This window comes from Sceloporus occidentalis, unplaced genomic scaffold, assembly GCF_023333645.1.
Source record: "Sceloporus occidentalis isolate IW3139 unplaced genomic scaffold, rSceOcc1.0.p SCAF_240, whole genome shotgun sequence".
NCBI classification, from domain to species: Eukaryota; Metazoa; Chordata; class Lepidosauria; order Squamata; family Phrynosomatidae; genus Sceloporus; species Sceloporus occidentalis.
This window is the reverse complement of record NW_028317220.1, coordinates 25,813-39,627: the sequence shown is the minus strand read 5'-3', so window position 1 is coordinate 39,627 and position 13,815 is coordinate 25,813. Positions and strand designations below refer to the sequence as shown.

Here is a 13,815-nt window from a genome sequence, read left to right as displayed (position 1 = left end):
TCAGTAGCAGGTGCGCTTTCTGGCGGTTTAAGCATCGGTCCACCAGGCAAGTCCTCTTTGGAAGACTCGTACAGCCGATTTGATCTCCTCCCCAGCAGCGAATCCCCGAACAGCCCTCCTGTATCTGTCCCAGACAGCTGGTCACGTGTCAAACCTGAAAATGAAAAGATCTCTAACGGATCCAGCATCACCTGGCCACCTGGTAAGCAGTTTCACTTGTATGATGTAATAACTTTATCATCATTTTTGGAGGGTAGCGAGGGGTTAAAGTCATTCTCTGTGTAGGCCAGTCTTCCACACCAATTGTCGTATGCTACAGTGTTGCGCTTTCCATTCACTAGGAGTAAGAGGTCTACCGCCATCCTTGAAAATCAGCCCCAGAGTATTATTTCTCCTCCAGCAAACTGTTGTAGTTGATTTAGTCGTTGGTCGGTTGCTGTTTTCCTGGCACCCATCAGACTTTCAGATGATGAAATGTGATTCTGCGCTACATTTACACCACTTCAGGGCTCAGTGGCAGCAAGTCCTACAGTCCTCCAGCCTAATCCTAGAAAGGGAATTGTAAGGGAAAGGCAAGGGAGATGAGGTGGTGATGCATGGGAATATCTTGTCAGAGCCAAGTCTTTAGTTTCTGAATATGAGGTGTTCTTCTGTTATCCTGTGGAGGGAGGGTGCTCCAGAGACCGACATGTAGTACAGTAGGTGAATGTCACGGAGCTGGTTAGTCCGACCGACTACCTCCGCTGTCTTGTGCTCCCTTAGCCTGGGACAACACACACTTTCCCCGGTTTCCCAGTCACTAGCCGAGACTCAGTGTAGGGTATAACATTCAGAACGCTTTATTGTACACAGGCACAGGTATATATATCCATATAAACACATCAACACACAGAATGAGACGTCTGAGTAACATAACCGCCCCCTTAAGCTGGGGGATTCAGGTCTCCCAGGAACAATAGGGGAGATAACGGGATTAGCCTCTGATATCTTCCACCGATAGTCAGGCAGGAGCCCTGGCTGGGCACCCTATGGAGATAATCCTGTCTGGTACACATAGTGGGGCAGGAGGCTATTCTAGCTGCCCAGCAGTTCCAAAAGTAAAACCTGTATGTCCTGGTACTGGGCCTGGCGGTGTGGGGGTAAACATAGAAACTGGGTTCCAGGGGAACGGGTGGTTGGGCTGTATAATATCCACAGCGGCGGTGTGCCTGAAGGGACGAGTCCGTCACAGTGAACATCCACCTCGATTTTCCTTGCAGTATGTCTTGCTTGTTATGAGGGCAGTTTAGGGGACACTCAGAGCAGGTCTCTGGGGGGAATGGTGTACCGTGAACATCTGTAAATATGGTCCACCTTTATAGAAAGTTTGAAAGTTGCTCTTTGCGATCATGTTCCATGATTCCACCCTGGGGCATTTATAAAAGAAACGCCACGTATTGCTTGGTGTCTCACTCTTTCATGCATTTACATATCCAGTGATTGTGCATGCGCACTGGCACACATACTGTTCACTAAACCAGTGGTGTCAGTAGACTGTCGTGAGGTGAGTTTAATAACATTGTTTGAATCTCAGCCAGAGTGGACACTGAAGCACACATAGTTTATTTGAAGCATATTGATGTGAACGCTACTGCTGTTGGGTTACAGAGTATTTGTTTTCGCACAGAATTTCATCCAGGAGTCCCTTGGAAAGGACTGCAGAATATTGATCCTGAAAATGATCCTGATGTGACTCCTGGGAGTGTCCCCACAGGACCCACCATCAACACCACCATTCAGGATGTCAACCGCTATCTGCTCAAGAGTGGAGGTACTGACTTTAGCCTCGTATATTAAACATATGCTTATACCGAATGTGAATGAGCAGCTTACATGTGGTACATGTGCACGTTAACAGGCTTGTATTAGTAGGCTTGGGTGCTAATTAGGGCTGCAACTAACGATTATTTTAATAATCGATTAGTTGGCCGATTATTTTTTCGATTAATCGATTAATCGGATAAAAAAAAAACAATATGCAAATTTTTCGTTTATTTAAAATTTAATGAACTGGATGTTAAAAAACAACTTAAAATGTACATTAACATTCTTATTTTGTTATGATGTAATAAAAAAAACAATATTTTCAAAGTACAAGAACCCAAACACAATATTTAGAAAACTAGTTTTAATACCTAAACCACTCACTTTGCCCGTTGCCCCCGGCACTTTGCCCCCGGCACTCAGCACCTGGCACTCAGCACCCGGCCCTGCACCCACACTCACACCCTGCCCTGCACCCAGTCTCCCACTCTGCCCTGCACCCAGTCTCGCACCCAGCCCTGCACCCCCACCCTGCACCCACACTCTGCCCTGCACCCACACTCTCACCCCCACCCTGCCCTGCACCCAGTCTCCCACTCTGCCCTGCACCCACACTCTGACCTGCACCCCCACCACCACCCTGCCCTCCACCCACACCCTGCACCCAGTCTCCCACTCTGCCCTGCACCCAGCCCTGCACCGCCACCCCCACCCCCACTCTGCCCTGCACCCACACTCTGCCCAGCACCCACACCCACACTCTGCCCTGCACCCACACTCACACCCAGCCCTGCACCCAGTCTCCCACTCTGCCCTGCACCCAGTCTCGCACCCAGCCCTGCACCCACACTCTGCCCTGCACCCCCACCCTGCACCCACACTCTGCCCTGCACCCACACTTTCACCCCCACCCTGCCCTGCCCTGCACCCAGTCTCCCACTCTGCCCTGCACCCACACTCTGCCCTGCACCCACACTCTGACCTGCACCCCCACCACCACCCTGCCCTCCACCCACACCCTGCACCCAGTCTCCCACTCTGCCCTGCACCCAGCCCTGCACCGCCACCCCCACCCCCACTCTGCCCTGCACCCACACTCTGCCCAGCACCCACACCCACACTCTGCCCTGCACCCACACTCACACCCAGCCCTGCACCCAGTCTCCCACTCTGCCCTGCACCCAGCCCAGCACCCACACTCTGACCTGCACCCACACTCTGACCTGCACCCACACCCTCACCCCCATCCTGCCCTGCACCCAGCCCTGCACCCACACTCTGCCCTGCACCCACACTCTGCCCTGCACCCACACCACCACCCCCACCCTGCCCTGCACCCACACCACCACCCCCACCCTGCCCTGCACCCACACTCTGCCCTACACTCGCACTCTGCCCTGCACCCACACTCTGCCCTGCACCCACACTCACACCCTGCACCCACACTCTGACCCTGCCCTGCACCCACACTCTGCCCTGCACCCCCACCCTGCCCTGCACCCACACTCACACCCTGCACCCAGTATCCCACTCTGCCCTGCACCCCCACCCTGCCCTGCACCCAGTCTCCCACTCTGCCCTGCACCCACACTCTGCCCTGCACCACCACCCCCACCCTGCACCCACACTCTGACCCTGCCCTGCACCCACACCCCCATCCTGCTCTGCACCCAGTCACCCAGTCTGACATTCACACATAGACAATCACTTACCTCAGCTATGGACTCGTTCCACTTCCAAGCTTCAAGAAGTTGAAAACTTTATTCACACGCGGACAAACATCCTTTTCTTAATTGAAGCTCAAAGAAGGCGGAGACTGCAGAGCGCGTAGCAGAAGCCGGGAAACGCTCGCGGAGGTAGGTAAAAGGAGCCGAGTGCTCCAACAACTAATCGATCACTCGATTAATCGATAACGGAAATCGTCGACAACGATTTCCATTATCGATTATTATCGATTTTATCGATTCGTTGTTTCAGCCCTAGTGCTAATGGCAGGGAAAAGGAAACCGCCTGTACACTATTTCAGAAATACCAGTTAATTAAATGTGTTTTAATGTTTGAGGGATGGAAGACATGAGGGATGTTGTCGTTTCTGTTCCAGGTAAACTTTCAGATATAAAGTCCACCTGGTCACCCAACCCCATTTCTCACACTCAAGCATCTCTGTCCCATGAACTTTGGAAGGTACCCAGAAATACTACGGCTCCTACTAGACCACCTCCTGGGCTGACCAACACCAAACCATCCTCAGCCTGGGGCTCCAACCAACTGGGCTGGCCAAGCTCCTACTCCTCCGGTATGAAGACAATCTCTAAAACTGTGATAAAAGAGCACTGCTTATCCTCTGCTACTATGACTTCTAATAAAATAGGTGCCAGCGTGTGAATGCCTTGTCCTCCATACAAACCAAACCATAACCAGGACTAATGCACACAGTGAGAGTCAGTAGTCACTCTGTAATACTGACCATGATTGGAAAGTGTTACACATAAATATGATTTATGTCTCATCGCTATAGCAACCAATAGACTAAACCAGTCAGCAGGAATATTGAATTCTGTTCACATACTTGGAATTTGTTCGCAGTATAGGTGTCGCCGTGCATTTGTTTTGTAAGCTAGAAGGTACTGTATAACACTTTATTTGGCGGATGGTTCCTCTGTGTAGTTGGGTTATAACTTGTATTTATTTTTGTAGCTTCCACCTGGAGCACTGATAGCTCAGGAAGAACTAGTAGCTGGCTGGTCCTGCGCAATCTCACCCCTCAGGTAAACTTGTAGAACAATTGTACGCTGTGACTAGCTCTACATACATACATATACATACATACATACATACATACATACATACATACATACATACCCCTACATAGACATTTAGGCTGGATTAGATGCTGATCCCCGCGCAGCATCTTTTCGTGTGTTGTACATGTGTTGGCAGCGCTGGAGCGAGAGTTTGAACGTGCTGCCTAATCATCATTTTTTTTGGATTACTTATTTCATTTCTAAACATGATGAAACTACCACTTTATCAATGGATGTAAAAAATAGCTTCAGTTGCTAGTAAATGACGGGTGTTTGGACTTTTGTTTGTTTAAAATGGCCATGTAGCAAATAGAATAACACAAGGGTTTTAACTACATTAGTTGTGCTTGTACTATTAAGTCACGTGTTAAAGGTTATCGAGAGTATTTATGTTTCAAGGATTGGTGACCCAGCACTAGATAAGATATAATATATCCGTTTTTAATATAAACCTCATACTGAAGAAGATGTAGCTAGTTGAGGTGGCTAGTGGCGGTGTTACGCACCCTGCATGATGTGCACCTCGGCAGTTTCTTTTCATCTCATTTGTTGTTATAGAAGCCTTTGTATGCATCTCTTCTGCAGATTGATGGGTCTACCCTGAGAACCCTGTGTCTGCAGCACGGCCCCCTCAAAACATTCCACCTGAATCTTACCCAAGGCAACGCTGTCGTCAGATACAGTTCCAAGGAAGAAGCCACCAAGGCCCAAAAATCCCTGCACATGTAAGTACAAGTCTCGCCTCTCAGAACAGCAAGTGGGGTTTGCTGTGGTGCAGAAGATCGTTCCTACCCTTACCTTGCTAAAGAAAATGCTGCATGATTGCTGAAAAAAGGTTTCTTTCCTCCGCTCTCTAATGCAGCTAGCATCAGGGCAAAGTGTATTAGAGGAAGAGAGGGGAGCCTAAACTGTGCAGAGAAGCAGCGTTCCTGTGATTTCAGTAATCACTCTCTAATTCTTTCCTTCATAGGTGTGTTCTTGGTAACACTACTATCTTGGCAGAGTTTGCTGGTGAAGAGGAGGTGAACCGCTTCTTGGCACAAGGTCAGCCGCTGCCCCCTACTTCCAGCTGGCAATCTAATTCTGGAAACAGCCAGCCCAGGCTGGGTACAGGAGGGAGCACCCACACGTTGGTACGCAGCGACACTGCTCACTGGAATCCAACTTGCCTGAGTGTCAAGGCAAACAACGACTTGCTCTGGGGTGGTGTCCCACAGTATTCCAGTAGCCTCTGGGGTCCCCCTGGAACAGATGATTCCAGGATAATCCGCAGCCCTACACCTCTGAACACTCTCTTGCCAGGTGACTTGCTGAGTGGAGAGTCCATCTGACGTTCTGGGGATGCAGGGTCATCAGTCTCACAAGTTCATCAGCACAAAAAAACAAACAAACAAAAAAAAACCTAAACCTTTCTGCTCCAGCCCCTGAGAGGAATCCAGCTTAAACGGGCCCCAGCCTTTTCTTCATGCAGTATCTTCTCTGATCACACTCCCTATGGCACCCTTGTGAACTGTTCCTGGTGGCAGTATGGGCTCAGTGGGAGCGAGAGATAAGGAAGGATATAGGAGAAAGTGGCCTTGGAGGTTCTTTGTTGCTTTACAGACAGTAAATATTTCTTTTTCTTTTAAAGTATTGAGAGAGAGAGAAACAATGAACGCTGCTTTTGCTTGGACTAGAACATAAGGGCACTTTTCAAATGGCGGGGAGAGTTACATTGATATTGGGTGGGTTGTTATTAATTAAGAGTAGGGTTCAAAAGCCTAATCTGAAATGAGCCTTGGACTCGCATATCAGACGGGGCACATGAATCAGAAGGGGAAGGATCTGCATTTCTGTATATGCACACAGCTGGATATTATGTTTGTGGAGAAGCAAAGGAATGAAGGCTATAGTTTGGTTACACAGTGGATCTGCCTATGCACATAACCTCTATCCAGAGCTTCTGCTCCTTTCATAGCCTTTTCTTTTTTTTTGTTTTAAAACGATTCCTCTCAAAACACTATTTTTTTCTTCTAGCTACCATACATCATATCAGCTCTTAGATATACTTGAATTCCAGTGTCTACTCAAATTGTAGCTCCTCGTGTGATCTTCAAACTTCTGCCACATCTGGCATTGAAGTCTCTCTTTACCAGTTTGAGAGACGCATCACGTTATATGAAGAGCAGAGTGATTTTTTTTTTCACCCCATTGGCTACTTGCACAGAACCACATCCCCTCGCCCCCCCCCCAGAATACCCTATCATGCTTTTAGAAGACCTACATTGCTGTGCACAAATGTACATTTTTTTGTAATGAACCAGATTGTCTGGCCTTTAAGGATTGAAAAAAAAAATAATTATCCTGTGTGTATAAATATTTTCATTTTAACTCAAAATGTATCATCACCTTTTAACTTTGCACTGAGATGTTCAGCATTGTATCCCCAAAATGCGGTTAACCCAACTGAAAATTGATTAAAAGATGAAGAGATGGGCAGAGCTAACAGTTAAGTTTACTCAAGGACTTGTTTGTACGGGAAGAAAATCAGCATGCTTATCTCTGGAGAAAAAAAAGAAAAGAATCTGTCTACCTTTTTTCAGTGGATTAACTTTGGGGAGAAATGCATATTATTGGACACTTGCACCAGTTTGGAGGCCGTGCCCTGGCTCTTGGACTATATGAGCAAAATGGAGCTGCCTCCATACTCAGAACCCAGGCAGCAACACTGCATCTTATGCAGGTTATTAACTGCATCTAAAGCAGAAGCCGATCTGGCTCTAACCTGTTTACAAATCTTTGTTTTACGTTCTTTTTTTCCTTTTTTTTTTTCCTTTGTCCAAAAACTAAAAAATCCCAAAAAAAAAAATTACTTCCATTCAATTTCATGAATATTATTTTTGAATTTTTTTTTAAAAATTCCTTACATCTCGGGGAAAATAATGAAAAGAAGATGAAAAAATAGCCATTGTTGTGCAACATTTTATTTACCCCCCTTTTTTTTTTAACCTCTGTTTTTGTCCTTTTTTTTTTTTCAACTTGTGACAATAGTTTAAAGAAAAAAAGAAAAAAAAAAAACCTTTTTGATTACTATCTTGCACATGGTGGATGTCTTTCTCAGGAAAATATGACATTTCCAGAGGAGTAAAAACGCCACACAACCATTTCATTGTGTTTATAAGAAAAATAAAATGTCTACAAAAAAAAGTAAATAAACTAAAAGGGAAAAAAAAATACCTTAAAAAGACTATCCAACTCCAAGCACTGAATACAGAGAGGGGGTGGGAGAAAACGGAACAAGAAACTAGAGGAAAGCAAACAATTCCTGTTTGTAGCAGTTAAATTTTTACCAAAAAAATGGACTTGAAATGCTTCAAGAGTGCTTTATGTGTTTAAAAAAAAAAAAAATAAGAATATTGCTTTATGTTGAAATACAAACCGTGATTTTCCTGGGTCTTTGTTAAAGAAATGAACAATTTATGTTTCAGAGAGTGAATGAGAAGACCAACTTTCTGACACGCCTGTAACTTTAAAGTTGTCTTTTTAGGGGCTCATTGAAGAATATTTGGGTGGGTTGGATATTTCAGTTAGTTGTAAAATGCTTTTGGCCGGATTTGATCTCTGCAACTGCTGGTGTTACCCGTTTGTGCTCCACGCACCTTCTGAACGCTCTGCCTTGTTGGTCCGAAGCCGGGGAAGGATTGAAATGCTCGCGGTACTCGGAAGGCCACCACCGGCCGTTTGAGTCCCGGAGCACTTGCTAGGTTCCTGATCTATGCACACGCCAAGTCAAAGACGCATGTTACATTTTTTTCTGTTCATTTCTTTTTTGTGTTTTTTGTTATATGATTAATAATAATTTGTTCCTTTCACGCATCCAACGTCCTTTTAAGCAGACAAGCGGATCTGACTTTCCAGACAGTACAACCTGTGTATTTCAGCGCCTGTGTATGTGTTTTAAAGACCCGGTCTTTTAATGAATAATTGTATTTCTTAATTCGTAACTCTACCTCTGTCTGCCGTGCGCTGCCCCTTGATGGGCAGAGGAACAGACTGTGATATGGGAGAGTACAGCTTCTCTCTCTCATCTTATTACTGAATTAGATCCTAATTACAGGCACTTGGACAATCCTTAATTATCTTGGTACCCCTAGTGGGTTAATTGGTTTAGTGTTCAGGTTCTGCTATTTGGCTCGCTCTCTTCAGTGACCAGCAACATTTTGTTCATTATTTTGTGGGGTGATTTTTTTTCTCACCTTAACGACAGAGGTTGGGGGATAAAACAGTGTTTAATAGGCTTATAAACAAATGTAGACGAAATTCTCTTTTAGCATTGAATGTTTGTCTTTATTTCTCTAATTTCTGTTGTATGCAAAATTGTCCCAAAGATTTAAATGTAAAAAAACAACAAAACCTATATATATATATATATATATATATATATATATATATATATATATATATATATATTAGTGAGCTTACTACTGCTCTGATACTGCCCTTAAATTACTTACCTGTCTGTAAAGGGTTAATTGCTAATACACATGTTCTACTGTACACTGCGGGATCAGCAAGACTGAAATGGAGTGGGATTGCATGCAATTGTCTGTGAGCAAATAATTGTTCTGTACTGTAAGACACAGCGTCCTGCTATTCCTATTAGCGTAGTCTGCAGGAATTCTTAATTAAGCGACTTTTAAGGTTTTTTTTGTTTGTTTTTTTTAAGACATTTTGGAGTTTCACTTGTTTGCCAGAGCAATCTAAGGGGTCTAATTCACTAAATGGAGAGTTGTGATATCCGCTCATTGACTTCACTACTCGTAACGAGGGTCCAACCCCAGTGGGTTTCTCCTGCAGGAAGAGCTTAGCTGGCCCTGTATAATGTATAGTTTAATCAGTGAGACGTCTTCACCCCTTGACTTACGTATTATTCAGTTCAGCCTTTTGCTGGAGAAAGTTGCAGTGTTGGCCCTTGGTGCCAACAACGGATGGTGAATGAGGGAGTGGAAACCGCAGCTCTCTTTTTAGTGAATAAACCCCACTGTGCTGTTATGGGCCAGCAATGCAGCCGAGAGATTGAAAGCCACTCGCCCCATAAACCATATTCACAGGAAAAGAAATGCAAAAAAAACAACACAGCGTTACTCAGTCTCCTGTCGGCAGAATGCAAAAGAAGGCGTATGATCGCTTCTTACATACGGAAACAAAATGTATGTGTGTATGCATATAAAACCCATGTATATACACACACACGTGCTGTATGAAGTACGGTATACACATCTGTGCATATGCATATACGAATGAAGGATACAGGAATATCTCTAAATATGTTAAAATGATGTATTCCTCGTGGGTGTTCTTTTTGTTTATTGTTGTCTGTCTGTAACTGACATTTAAATGACAAAAGAAAGTTTTCAGCTTTTTTTTTTTCTCCTCCTAGAATGTGTTCGTTAACGGATTGCACCAAAAGTTGCTCTCAAAATGTTGAAGCTTCTTTAAATCCTAATAAAGTGGTTTGTTTTTTTTGACTCTTGGTAGTTTGGTTTATCTGATGTAACTAGTCATTACGTCATCACGCAAGTTGTACGTTGGATCTCACTGTAGCTTAAGACAGAGCTGAATTCTTTAAAAGCACCAAAGAGGTTACGTAGTGCTTTTGATGAACAGATTTAGAGTTTAATCAACTTTAACCATTATGACATTGTCACAGCCATATGCAATAATTTCACTAATTTGTTTTTTACTTTATAAACAATAAATCCAATAAGGGTTTAAGTTTGCATTCTGACAAACTACCTATAAAATGATGATGAGGCAAGAATAAGATAAGTATACAAGGAGCATTGAGTAGTTTTATTGTTCTTAGTAACACCACAGCCAGCAGGTGGCAGCATACACCCAGCGCATGATCCTGCCGAGGGGATCGCTTATCCCATAGATCGCCTTCCAAACAGTGAGTAGTGCTGATAATGGATAGAAACGTTACCTGTTCTTAACTGGGGCGAAGAGCTGAAATTTACCGCTATAAATACAACTGGTCGGCTAATAAAATGATTTAACCCAATCAATGCAGAAAATAGCGGCATAGAATCTGGCACTTGAAGGGTTTAGCAGGACAGCCGCAACAGATTGCATGCAATAAACTGGCAAATTCACAATCATTTACACTTTAGCAACAAAACAATGGTACAACAGGACAAAGCGGCTGTCGTCGTGTTTCTTTAAATGTTCTGACATCTGCATGATTTAACACACAGAACCCACCAGGACCTCGTGAATTTATTTCCTCTATATTTATCTCAAACCCCTGTCATTCTTCCCGTAAACTGAATCTTTGTGCCCAATGTCCTGACCTCGTAAATGATGCAATAAGCATCCGCGCGCTAGAGAGTTTTTGTTTTTCGACACGCAATATGCAGAACCAATGAATAGTATGGAATTTAACCCTTAGCTGACAAGTGGCTGGTTAAATGCTAGATCATGTTTCCTTGCTCACCTGTTGTGTTGATATTGTCTGCAGGGCATTAATAAAACTCCATCTGGGCTCACAATGCTGATTTTCCAACCATTTGCATGGTTTTAGCTGGATTTACTTTAATAACACCCCCCTTGAAATTTACACAAGAACATACACAATGATACAACTCTGGTGATGTCATCTGCCCATTTACCTGAGAATTACATTTCTCACAACATTGCTTAGCGTTTTACAGAGCTATGCATATATAAGGAAACGCATTGTTTTGATCTAGAGCTTAACAGTGCTATGCAAAGGTTAATTTTGTATATTTAGGACCGGTGGGGGGGGGGGTTCAGATGGTTGCCCTAATCCTAGACAGATAGCCAAACCAACTAAACTTTTCTAAGATGTTCAGAACTGCCTCACCATCCCAGTGACTCAGGCTCTTCTTAACAATCCAGAAGCAATAGTCTTGAATGGGTTGAGAGTTGGCACACATACGGTGAGGGGTTCAGTATCAACAGATGATGCAGCTGTTTGTTTTGTTCATGGGGGGCTTACGGTTACCCTCATTGGGAATGGTTTCTCTCCTCCTCCTCAGTGCAGGACTTAGTCGATAGGGCAAGTTGACCTCTGTCAGCAGCGCCCTGAATACCTCTGTCACATTGAGATTCTCCTTGGCTGATGTTTCGATCAAACAACTGTTCCATTCCAGCTCAACTGTTGACATTACTTCTTTCCAGAACACTTGTTGGGTAACGTCCTCTTCCTTCTTATTCCCTACTACAACAATTGGGGGGTTCTTCTCCTCTTTGACTTCTAGAATCTCTTCACGCAACCTCTTTACCCTTTCGAAGGTTTCTGGATCATCCACAGAATACACCAAAGCAAAGGCATCTCCACTCTGCATGCTTAGCTTCCTCATCGCTGGAAACTCGTAACTCCCACTGGTGTCCAACACTTCAATCTTCACTTGTGTACCTCCTGCAGTTTCATACTCGGTGCTGTGCAACTCTTCCACTGTGTGCCTGTGCTTCGGATCAAAGTTATCCTGCAGAAAACGACGAATCAAGGATGTCTTCCCTACACCGGCTGCGCCCAGGAACACGAGCCTGGCTTGGGTCTTTTCCTTGACGGACAGAGACATGGTGTGGCCTTCTTTAGTATCTTGAAAGAAGAAGCAAAGTGACGATCTGACTCTTTGAACGGTATCTAGAGCTTCCTCTGTGTCCTCGCTATATATTCATATTTTCCTGAGTGAGGTAACTGTCTCCATCGAATCATATTCTGCTGTCTGAAGCTGGATAGTAGGGGAGGGATCTGTCAACCTGCTTTCACAGGCTCTAGTAGTGCATTTGTGTGCGAGAGATGCTGATGTTAACCTTTTCATCACCGAAATCTACAATAACATAAAAATAATAATACTCTCCTACAACATCCTTTAACGGGGCTTAGGAAGTGATTTCATGCAATTAGACGAATGAGCAGCATAGGTCGGGAAGAGGAAAAGCCAACAAGATGGGGGGAAATATACAGAAATGTATATTTATTTTGAATAAAATGTCCAATTTATCAACTAGTCAAATTTATCAACCCAAGAAGGCTGTGAGCTGTAAAATGTCACTGGGACACTACTGATACATTTGCAGGTTTGCATATGAGCGGTGGTAATTTGTTTATAATATATTGCGTGTTCTAAAACCAAGGTTGATGAGTTTGCGTCCTAAGGTCTATTGATCGTATGATTTAACGTATTTGAAACACGTCGACATCAAGATTCATCATGCAGTTTGCTAATATGTAGCATCACGAGTCTGCATGTGACAAACTGGCCTTAATTAATCCAGGATTAGACATTTAAGTGTTAGGTTTAGAACAAGCCTTTGGAACATGCCTCTTTAACCTGTATGTTTACATTTACATGTTTATTATCGTCAGACTACATATTACCATATGTAGCATGACCTTTGTACGACATTGCAGAATATGCTTGTGTTTAATGATCAAAAGATAAATATGTGAAGATATGGGGCAGGCCTTTAAATACGCTAAGGAAATGCAAACATCTCGAATAGAACACTAGCAGAAATGTCATCTTAAAATGTCCACTTAAAAGGATTATCCTAATTTAACTGAGAGTAGTGAAAACGTTTAGGCATCGTTGTGAAAAGTAAAATGATTATTTAAATAAAATATATAATCAGTCTGATGGCGACTGAATACCATGGCACATTGGGCTATGTTTATAAAGAGCAATTTTATTGTATTGCTAGAGGTGCCGTAATCTACAATGCAATGGTACAGGCGATTTCTTCATATTTTGCCCATTGCTCTATATAAGTAGGTCCATTGTATGTATTCATGTTTTCTGTTATGTGGATGTCAAGCATCTATGTAAATGCATTTGTTACCCATGGATATGTATGTGAGTATATTAATGTATGCATTATCTAACTGGTGTTCGATCCTAAGATCACTATATAGAATCTCCCCTTACAGTCTTAACTATACTGCTTGAATCTTTGAGTCGGCCCAAGACACACACACACACACACACACACACACACACACACACGACAGCAGTCCCTTTCATTGCTGTTATCTTTCTGCATAGGGGTGATTTTTCTATTGGAAAGCAATGCTCATTTATCTGCCCGAAGCCAGCTTTTGCCTCATTATCCTCCAAGTCCTTGTGCAGCAACAAGAGCCCCCTGCTACAGGACAAGGGGGGGGGGGGGATACCAGGCATAGAACAACACAATCAGTTGG

General features: G+C 43.8%; 1 protein-coding gene and 1 pseudogene across 3 annotated transcripts in view; one reads left to right on the top strand and one right to left on the bottom strand.

The window, feature by feature from the left end:
* LOC149276410 (trinucleotide repeat-containing gene 6C protein-like) overlaps nucleotides 1-5,938 on the top strand; it is a 33,837-nt gene extending 27,899 nt beyond the window's left edge. For all 3 annotated transcript variants that reach the window (XM_089503671.1, XM_089503670.1, XM_089503672.1), the window contains 6 exons: nucleotides 11-202; nucleotides 1,667-1,810; nucleotides 3,905-4,099; nucleotides 4,501-4,571; nucleotides 5,193-5,332; nucleotides 5,578-5,938. In XM_089503671.1, coding sequence (XP_089359797.1) covers nucleotides 11-202; nucleotides 1,667-1,810; nucleotides 3,905-4,099; nucleotides 4,501-4,571; nucleotides 5,193-5,332; nucleotides 5,578-5,938 — 1,103 coding nt within the window. The remainder of the gene's footprint in view (nucleotides 1-10; nucleotides 203-1,666; nucleotides 1,811-3,904; nucleotides 4,100-4,500; nucleotides 4,572-5,192; nucleotides 5,333-5,577) is intronic.
* Nucleotides 5,939-11,563: 5,625 nt separating this feature from the next.
* On the bottom strand, nucleotides 11,564-12,193 carry LOC149276409 (GTP-binding protein Rhes pseudogene; annotated as a pseudogene).
* Nucleotides 12,194-13,815: the final 1,622 nt, after the last annotated feature.